The sequence below is a fragment of the Myotis davidii genome, unplaced genomic scaffold (assembly GCF_000327345.1).
Source record: "Myotis davidii unplaced genomic scaffold, ASM32734v1 scaffold452, whole genome shotgun sequence".
Lineage (NCBI taxonomy): Eukaryota > Metazoa > Chordata > Mammalia > Chiroptera > Vespertilionidae > Myotis > Myotis davidii.
Window position 1 is genome coordinate 389,543 of NW_006284245.1, and position 10,663 is coordinate 400,205.

General features: G+C 40.0%; 1 protein-coding gene across 1 annotated transcript in view; it reads right to left on the reverse strand.

Moving 5' to 3' along the window:
* Nucleotides 1-3,646: 3,646 nt before the first annotated feature.
* The window catches only part of MCM4 (minichromosome maintenance complex component 4), a 16,884-nt gene continuing 9,867 nt past the window's right edge, over nucleotides 3,647-10,663 (reverse strand). Inside the window, exons 9-15 of the mRNA XM_015568645.1 lie at nucleotides 9,336-9,595; nucleotides 7,955-8,320; nucleotides 7,436-7,563; nucleotides 6,175-6,382; nucleotides 4,812-5,040; nucleotides 4,511-4,644; nucleotides 3,647-3,850 (exon numbers count right to left, since the gene is read on the reverse strand). Of these exons, the coding sequence (XP_015424131.1) occupies nucleotides 3,758-3,850; nucleotides 4,511-4,644; nucleotides 4,812-5,040; nucleotides 6,175-6,382; nucleotides 7,436-7,563; nucleotides 7,955-8,320; nucleotides 9,336-9,595 (1,418 nt within the window). The 3' untranslated portion in view covers nucleotides 3,647-3,757. The remainder of the gene's footprint in view (nucleotides 3,851-4,510; nucleotides 4,645-4,811; nucleotides 5,041-6,174; nucleotides 6,383-7,435; nucleotides 7,564-7,954; nucleotides 8,321-9,335; nucleotides 9,596-10,663) is intronic.

The following is a 10,663-nucleotide window of genomic DNA, read 5'->3' on the forward strand; positions in this document are numbered from 1 at the left end:
TTGGGGGTTAGTTTTATTCATTTCAAACGGCTGGATCCGGCCCGCGGGCTGTAGTTTGCCCACGGCTGTTCTAGATAATTTTTTACTCCTTTGCATGAAGTTGGTTACATTTATGATGGATGCTGGAAGGAGAATGGCACATGGATATTTATATAAATCAAATAAAGTCACTCTAATTAGCAACTCTGAGTATCTTTCAGGGTCAGCGTCAGAGAGAAAAGTTCAAATGGAATTACCTTACCGTGTTTTAAAAACTATATTCATAGGAATTAAGCTGAAATTATATTGTCCTACCTATTCTCTTTGTTAATAGTAACATTGAGCACTTATCAATAAGCATTGCATGCTGCCCTAGCCGGCTTGGCTCAGTGGATAGAGTATTAGCCTGCAGACTGAAGGGTCCCAGGTTTGATTCTGGCCAAGGGCACATGCCTGGGTTGCAGGCTCGATCCCCAGTAGGGGGTGTGCAGGAGGCAGCCAATCAATGATCCTTTCATCATTATTTCTCTCTCTTTCTCCCTTCCTCTCTGAAATCAATAAAGAAATTTAAAAAAAAGCATTTCATGCTGAGAATAAATGGTGAGCCATGATTTGAACCTGGGCAGCCCACACCTATGCTCTTCACAACAAATGCCACCTTGTACAAGTGGGGAAGATACTCTAGTCCAGTGGTCAGCAAACTGGGGCTTGCAAGCCACATGCGGCTCTTTGGACTCTTGAGTGAGGCTCTTCCACAAAATACCACGTGTGGGCGCGCATGTAGTGCGATTGAAACTTCGTGGCCCATGCGCAGAAGTCGGTTTTCGGCCTGGGCGAGTCTATTTTGAAGTACTGTTGATATTCGGCTCTGTTGACTGAGTTTGCAGACCACTGCTCTAGACCAAGGCAGTGGTTTTTGTTTTTTCTTTAAATCTATACTGTTGAGTATTACAGATGTGAATAAAACTTATTTCATGTCTGAAAACCATGTGGTCGCAAGAACACAGTTCAACAAATTAAGACTTTTCCACTCAATGGAACATTTACAAAATACCCACCATGCGACAAGTACCAGGGAACCTTCTTTGCATGATTTTGGAAGTGTAAACAGTGTGTCCAAAAGAATGAACAGTTTAAAACCTGAGTTGTAGCCTGAGCACAGCATGGTTGTTCTAAAGTCAGAAGACACAACTGGTTTAATTTCAGCTTTCTCTCTTGCTCTTGGGTCTTCAGGCAAGAGATGAAACTTGCCTCCTCCATCTATAGAGAGAGAATTGGTCCTACAGAGTGGCTGAGGATTATGTGTAAAACCATCTCCTGTCAGTGAGCTCACTGAGGAAACCTCCTTGATAAAGCCACTTGGTGGGCTGTCTGCCTTGCATCCATTGGTGATACACCAACCTAACTATTGCCTCCTCCAAGCTATAAGATGTTTATGCAAACCTATCAAGGACAGCAAAGAATGATGATTCATAAAAATGAAAGTTTGGTCAGATGAGCTCTCTCATTCCAATATTAACTTTTTTTTTTTTTTTTTGGTTCCCCACACTTAACCAGGAAGCCCTGTCCGTTTACTCCTGCTGTCTCCAGGTCTGCATGCCTGTGTTCTAGTTTATACTAGAATCTTCCTTTCTCCAGCTACCTGCCTATCCGTATCACGAACGCTTTACCACTACACGTTCTATTCGCACACAGCACCACCTCTTACTTTCCAGCAGTTCCAGTCACCTCTATCACAGCAGTAAAAGATTTGCTGGGAGTGAGAAAACTCGTGATGTTGCAATCTTCAAAGACCTGGGGCATCTTTAGGTTAAACCACCTTGGCCTACGGGGAACATTGTTCGGAGTACTGACATTTGTAACTTGTGACCCAAGAGTTACTAGCTTTGATTTCCTCTCTTCATTGGCCCCAGGAGTTTCAGAGTTCAGGTTTCAATATATATTTTTGTTGATTTCAGAGAGTAAGGGAGAGAGAGATAGAAACATCAATGATGAGAGAGAATCATTGATTGGCTGCCTCCTGCATGTGCCCCACTGGGGATCAAGCCCGCAGCCTGGGCGTGTGCCCTGACCGGGAATTGAACCGTGACCTCCTGGTTCATAAGTCACTGCTCAACCACTGAACCATGCCGATCAGGCACGATCTGTGTCTAGACTAGTTGAAATCTAAACTTTGTTCCACAAATTACTGACTACAATGAACATTCTGTTTCTGTCCTAGTTAGTAAGGATTGGGCCACTGGTGAAATTTTAGTAAGTAGGTTGTGTGTGCCATGAGATGAAAAAGGTTGAAAAGGTCGGAGGTCTCTAAAGACCATATGGTATTAATCCAATATTAACATTTTAATGCTGTTTAAATATTCAATTAGATATATCATTTCCATGAATACCTTATTAAGGAATTTTGAGTCTACTTAAATAGGCCTAACTCATAAAATGTCTTAAATGTTTCAGGGATTATTCATTATAGCAGTATTTCCATGTGAGATTTCAGATATGATGGTTTTATAAGACTAATGACTGCTGGAATTAATTTTTGAGTAAAATTCATATTAGTTTCTTTGATGATTTATAAAGTACGTACCATCGTGAATTTTCATGAATGCAGTATTTATTTATACATACATACATACATATGCCAGAGTCCATTCATTGTCTTTACTAGCTGGGTTTGGACAGAGACCCCCCAAAAAAGGCTAGTAACCTCTGAAGTTCTAGTAAAGGTCAGAACTGTGAACTACCCAGTTAATTTAAGTAATAATGGTTGAAGCATCTCCACCTTAGTTCACTTAATTCCTTAGGTACTTATGTAGATCTTTGTTGATTATTGTTGATCAGATATATTTTATTGATTTCAGAGAGGAAGAGAGAGGGAGAGATAGAAACATCAGTGATGAGAATCATTGATTGGTTGCCTCTTGCATGCCCCACACGGGATTGAGCCCGCATTCCAGGCATGTGTCCTGACCAGGAATCAAACCATGACCTCCTGGTTCATAGGCTGACGCTCAACCACGTAGCCACGACAGCTGGGTTGAATGTAGTATTTATTAAAACTTTTTTCCTTAGTTAAAAATAATGCCAGATAAACAATTATTACTTAAGTCTATCATTTATTTAGGAAAAAGTTTTACACATTAGGATAAAGTAGTAAAGAAGTTAATCAAGAACCTAATTCTTTTTTTAAAAATATATTTTATTGATTTCTTGTAGAGAGGAAGGCATAGGGAGTTAGAAACATCAATGAGAGAGAAACATCGATCAGCGCCTCCTGCACACTCCCCACTGGGTATGTGCCCGCAACCAAGGTAAATGCCCCTGACCGGAATCGAACCTGGGATCCCCCATTCTGCAGGCCGACGCTCCATCCACTGAGCCAAACCGGCTAGGGCAAGGCTCTGATCTTTTATTACCTCACTCAGAATGATATGCCCTGGCTAAATCTTATCTCATACTACAAAAACCTTAAGCATGTGGATGACTGCCTTTTACAATGTCTAGCATCAAAACCATGACCCAGACTGCCATCTTTAAAAGACGGCAGTTCAAGTAAATAATCTCTATTGCAACCTGGCATAATATTTTTCACTTAAAAGAGTTAGAAAAAATGAAAACTCATTTCTCTACAAAAATTGAACCCAGGTTAGAAAAATGTTATGGAGCCAAATAATGACTTTAAGAGTTTATTTGCAGTAATGGCAGCTGACTGGCCCATATGCCACACACATATGCAAGCAAGTGCAAACAAGCAGAATACACAGCACTGCTCACAAAGACTTCAGAGCAGACGAACAGTTTTTCCAGTTACTGTCAAGAAGTCATCATCAGCCAAGGCACGCAATGCTTCTTCAAACATATCTTTGGTAATTGCCTTTGGGAAAAAGGAGAGAAACAAATATTTTACACATATCAAGTACTCCTTTACCTGTTATAGAGAGAGCTTGGCATCTGTCATTAACTACTCAACTATGCCCCCAACTAGCAGTGCAGGAACAGATAATAAATACAGAAGTCAAGGGGGGTATTATTATAGCAGGCAAAGGCTGGTTTTAGCCATCAGAGTTTTTTTCACTAAACAACTCAAAATAAATTTGATAGTTATTACTACTTAAAATAGCAAAAAACTGCAAACATCCCGACTGTACAACAACTGATTAAGTAAATGATGAAATGTGTATGCAAAAGAATACCAACCAGTATGATTAATATGAAATCTATTTGCCTTCACAGATGGTGTTAATATTAATTTGTTAATTAAAAAGAAACAGCAAGTTATAAAGCAGTATAATCAACTATGTTCATTTTTTAAAAAGACCACATGTGAATATATACACATGGAAAAATTATAAAAGCGGCAAATAAAATTTTAATTGTGATTATTTCTTGATGATGGGTTTATGGGTGATATTCCTTTTCTCCATTATCCTTAACATTTACTACTTAATAAATGAAGGAGAAAATGAGAAAAAGAACTGAAAGTCAATAATAAGATAAAAACTCTATTACACATAAAATACATATGAACACTTACTATGTCAGATTGTCCTCGAATATCTTCAAAAAGTTGCTGGTATTTTAGAGCTGGTGTTTTCCCTTTAGATAAAATAAGTTTTCTCAATGCTTCAGCTAACTCTTCTTTCCGTTTACGAGAAGTGGCACTCATTCCTAATTTAAAAAAAATTAATGAAAATATTTCTTCTATAAGAAAGTGAAATGTCTCAAATTTCCATTAAGGTTAGGGGATAGTGGCTGAATGCTAAAATAATATCAATTACATTTAATATCAATTACATAATTTTCATGTGCTTTTATGTTTAATGCAAATAACAAACCTGTAGTAAGAATAGATATGTCCACAATGCCGGTCCGGGGGTCAGTGGCAGACTGCTTTAGAGCCTCGCGATGCAGGCGCTTTGCCTCTTCCACATCAATTGCTTCAACTTTGTTTGAAAACCGTACTTTAGCATGGGCTTCCGCTAAGCGAATCAAAGATTCCAGCTGTCGAGGGTATGCAGAGACCATTCCTCGGCTACTCCCAATCTTCCTCATGTCTACGTAAGCCTAGGGTAGACAGAAAAAAATGCCCAAATTCCTTGTTAACAATGACCTTAGTTTTGTGGTTGAGCTTTAAACATTTAGGATTCTATTAAATAAACGAAACTACTGCCAGGCTGTGTGCAGGTATTGAGGGGAATGAAAAGTGAGATCAAGCTTTGTGCCTCCAAGCACAAGAAGGTGGTGTCGGATGTGATTTTGGAGAATGGGAGTGAAAGTACGAAGCCCAGTACTCAAAGGACTAAGGGGTAGGCTGTGGTCAGAGCAGAAGACAATCAGGATGCCTATCTGTAAAAGCTCCTCAGGCACTGACTCCAATTTATATCCTTGCTGAGGACCCATTTAATAAGGCACACAAAAGGTTACTGGGATAATATTACAAAGGTAAGTTGTATTAAACTTACATATAGATGACATAATTTTATTTCTTTTTGAGCAACTCTCAAGAATAATATGAACAGGCCCTAGCTGGTCTGTCTTAGGGGATAGAGCATCAGCCTACAGACTGAAGGGTCCCAGGTTCGATTCTAGTCAAGGGCATGTACCGGCTGCGGCTTGATGCCCAGCCCTGGTCAGGGAGCATGCAGGAGGCAACCAATTAATGTGTCTCTCTGTCTCTCCCCTTCCTTTCCACTCTCTCTAAAAATCAATGGAAAAATATCCTCAGGTGCGGATTAACAACAACAACAACAAACAAACAAGAATAATACAAATGGAATATATTATCTTCAACTTTTGAGTATTTGGGGAGCTTCATTAGGATGCAAAGCCCATAAAAATCCTCTATGACAATGTTTGAATAACCTAATGTGTCATCATGCACTGCTGCCTATGTAAGCGATACTGAAAAGTGAACATAAAATATTTTATTTTTTAGAAATAAGAACATGGAAGCTCAGAGAAACTGGATTACTTGTTCAGAATTACAAAGTCACTAAGTAGAATGACCTATACTTCAACTCCTATATTCTGATCTTAAATCCACTATACTTAGTATTTAAATGTAAAACGTGTGTGTACAACCTATATAAATTAACCCTTTCTTCCTTTACACATTTGGAAAAATCATTTTGCAACAAAGGAGAAAAAAATAGTTGTAGAGAGACATTTTTTCAGGCTGTAAACATGGACCTGTGTTACCTCGATGAGAGCTTGGCTGGCTTCCTGGCTCAGCCGAGGCATGACCATGCTGTGAGCGTAAGCAATGTAATCCTTTAGCACTGCCATGTCCATGAACTCCTCCTCCATTTGCTCCTCGCTCTGGTAGTAAAGAGCGACAAGGTGGTGAGCCAGACGCCTGTCGTAGGCTTCATCCTGAGGGTCCAGCATGAGGAAGATCAAATCAAACCTGAGAAAATATTGTAAAAGCAACGTGTTCATAGTTGGGACACCAACATATCTACAAGCATAATTTAAAAATCGCTCTTGGGCAACCTAGGCATGTACAGCAAACATGGCATTTACTCAGGCGTCTGAGGATTCTCCCCAAGCCCCTTCTATCCAGGTCGCCTACCGAGCCTTCAGATCAATCCAATTCACCCTGCTCTGTTCCCACCCAAGTAACTGTTCGCCTGGCCAGAAACAGCTGATTCAAAGATTTCCCTGAGGGAAATGTTAGTATAATTTTAATTTTAAAGACTGGAATATACAAATAAAAACACATTCAGCTGCTTAGAGAAAAAATAACTATTTGGTTAAAAAGTCAATTAAAATGCAAAATAATTTTATGGAACATATGAATATTTATAGTAGTGGATTGAGCAAGAGTGGGAATTAATCTGATTATGCTTTAAAAAATTTAACTTTTCAGAAAGTTATCTACTACGTGAAGCTATTCTTTGTAGAAAAGAGTATAGTGGTTGATTCCCAATAGTGGCTTTAGGAATGAGATAAGAATAGTGGCTTCTGAAATAGATGCCAAGGTGAAATGTCCTAATTGCTTCAAAAAACAAATGATTATTAAGGTGCTGCCCATAGCTGAGTAAAGAAACACACAGTCGCCCTAACCGGTGTGGCTCAGTGGATAGAGCGTCAGCCTGCAGACTGAAAGGTCCTAGGGTTGATTCCGGCCAAGGGCATGTACCTTGGTTGCAGGCACATTCCCAGTAGGTGTGCAGGAGGCAGCTGGTCGATGTTTCTCTCTCATCGATGTTCCTAACTCTCTATCCCTCTCCTTTCCTCTCTGTGAAAAATCAATAAAATATGTTTAAAAAAAAAAAGAAAGAAAGACACAGTCCTTGCAATGAAAACCCTTCACCAACCAAATTTGAAAATTTTTGCATTCAAGAGTTTGTGATATTAGCCGTTGTTGAATATTAGTATTTCCTTTCCTTAATCCCACCCTGAAAATTCTACAAATAAGCAAAGAACAAACATCTCTTAAATAAAAATGTTTTCATACCTTGATAATAACGTGTGAGGTAGCTGGATATTTTCAATGGTAGTTTTTTTAGGATTCCATTGAGACTCAATAGGATTTGCTGCTGCCAGGATAGAAGTGCGTGCATTGAGCTGACAAATAATCCCAGCCTATCAGAGAAAACAGTGCAGTTAGATGTTTCACTTGAATGATGGCTGGAACTGTGAGAGACATCTTTTCCTGGCATGACCTCTACCATGTCTCCAATGTCACCGAGAGCCACACCACCTTGTAAAGGTGACTCCAGTGGTCCCATTTGGGACAACACCCTGTCCGTGGATTCATGTAAAGCACCGAGTTTTAGGTAACTGTATATACTACAACTGCATCTTTCTCCAAAACTAAATCCTTTGCATACTCTGTAGGACAAAATTAAAATACATTATTTCATAAAGAGAATCCTGTCAAAAATACTCAAGAGATTTAGCTGCAATCTAAAGTATTTACCAGTTTCCTACATTGCAAATGTGTCCACATTTATGGGTGGAGAATGTGACGTACCTTTGCAATGGAAAGTGTCTGCTGTTCCATGACTTCATGCAATACTGATCTTGTACTTTCATTCATCTTGTCAAACTCATCAATGCAGCAGATACCATTATCACTGAGGACAAGGGCACCAGTCTGCAGCACAAGCTGCCTCGTCTCGGGGTCTTTCATTACGTATGCAGTGAGACCGACAGCACTGGAGCCCTTTCCAGATGTGTACTGGCCCCTGGGGACCAGGTTGTACACATACTGCAGTAGCTGGGACTTGCTGGTCCCAGGATCACCGCACAGGAGAATGTTGATCTCAGCACGAAATTTGCCCCTTCCTGTGTGACTAAAATCCTTTCTTGTTCCACCAAAGAGCTGAAGCAAGATCCCCTAAACAAAGAAACATGTTTCAACATTCATTTACTGTAGAATAACTGAGATATAGTTTAACCCTTTTTGGTCCAACGTGGAGGCTGACTCGACAGACAAGGCGCTAGGATCAGGTCCAACATCGAGGCTGAGGTCGACACCACAAACCGGGTCAACATTCAATCCTATCAATCAATTGGACCAGACTGTTTGAATTCCAAAAATAAAATTGGACCGCAAAGGGTTAAATGTTAGAGGTTCTTTTCTACTCTATGAATTATAATTAAGAAATTTAAACAAAGGTATAGAAAAATGAACGTGACACTGCCTTAAGTTATCACTAACCAATTTATACATTAGCACACACCATATCAGAATGGTGGTCGTGTAAATCCCTCTTCTGTGTGGCTTTTCATAGATATGGTAACATGGAAGTTTGGTGTAGAGCAAGCATGTCAAACTCAAAGGCTAACACAGGTCAAATAAATGAGGCATGCAGCCCGAGGGCCATGAGTTTGACATGCTTGGTGTAGAGATAAAGAAATGGACAATGGTGCTGTGATTCTCCTCAACCTATAACCAGGTCAGGCTGTGAGCTCTGCCCAATAGGCAGCAGCTCTTATCCTTTATGGTGGGGAGGGGTGGTGGTCATGGGGGAAGAGATGGATGTTTACACCAAGCATGTCAAACTCATAGCCGGCATGTTTAACATGCTTGCTTTACGCTATTTGGTCACAAAGAACGTTTTCTCAACCACAAATTAAAAATCCACCATCACTGCCCTGACCAACGTGGCTCAGGTGGGCACTGTCCCATGTGCCAAAAGACTGCTGGTTCGATTCCGTCAGGGCACATGCCAGGGTGTGGGCTTGGTCCTTGGTAAAGGGCATGAAAGAGGCAGTCAATCGATGTTTTGCTCTCATATTGGTATTTCTCTCTCTCCCCTCCCCCCCTTTCCCCCTCTCATTTATCTAAGTATCTATCTATCTATCTATCTATACCCACACACACGTATATTTTAAAACTCCATTGTTACCTTCTTTATATCTTCATGTTCATAAATGCTTGGTGCCAAGGCTGAAGCAAGTCTCTCATAAATGTCTGGTTTTCTGGAAAGTTCCTTAAGCAATTCCACACGCTTTTCTGAAAAAAGTTTCTGCTCTGCTTCTTCATCAAGGCCATGCAGACGTTTTGCATCAGTTTTTCGATAATGAATGACATCAATGTGGGTTTTGTAGACAGACTTCACATTACTCACTCTTGGATTGACTCGAATAGGCACAGCTCGATAGATGCCTGAGGGCACAACCACGAGACATACTTTTACCTCCCACTACCGGGCTCAGGGAAGCAGTGCAGACAGCTGGCACCAGAGAGGTGAGCTTCCCAGCACTCGGCCTCCCTGGGCCTGCCTGGGTGTAGGTTCAGGATTACACTGTAAAGCTCTCCACCAAAGGGGATTGGATCACGTTGGAAAGAACAGGTTTCTGAAAATGGGTTTCATCTGTCACCACATGTTAGCTCTGTGACCTTGGGCACCTATATGAGCATAACTACACTACATATAATCATTCTTACTGAAATTACTTTGTTTCTAGAACAATGCTTGGCTCATGGCTGTGTTCAATAAACAGTATTTTCATTTCCCTTAAGTGGACAATCTGCTTAGTAATTATTTGAACAGAACTAAATACTACTAAAATCCTGTACCAAAAATTTGGAAAGGAAGTTCAAGTCTTAAAAATCACCCACAAATTATTTCAGACAATAAGACAATCTACTGAGTAAAATGTGAAAATACGATTTAGAAAAAATAACTGTTTTGTTCATAATAGGACATATTTCTAGGTGAATGGTTGTGCCCCAGCCTGCTTTCTAAGAATACAGCTTGTGGACATTAAAAGAAGTAGATGAACAATCAACTCTTCAACTATACTAGTTCATCCATTCTCCAAGAACAAAAATTTCCCAAATCTGATGTTTATCTTTCACAGCTTTCACAAAAAAGATCACCTGCCCTTCGCTCTTTTAACAGGTCAATGTTATGCAAAGACAGATTAGGGATGGATGACTATGTTTATTATGTTTATGTTTACTATGTTTAAAGCAATGCAGTTACCTTTATTGATGTCTATAATGATTCATCTTCACAGAACAGCAATAATACTTATTTTACATGTCAACAGCATTTTCCACCCCCCCCCCCAATACTTTAACGTGTATCATCACATTAATTACAATTTCCAATTTAAAATACTGGAGCTCGGCTGATGTGGCTCAGTGGTTGAGCATCAATCTATGAACCAGGAGGTCTTGGTTTGATTCCTGTCAGCGCACATGCCCGGGTTGTGGACTTGTTCCCCA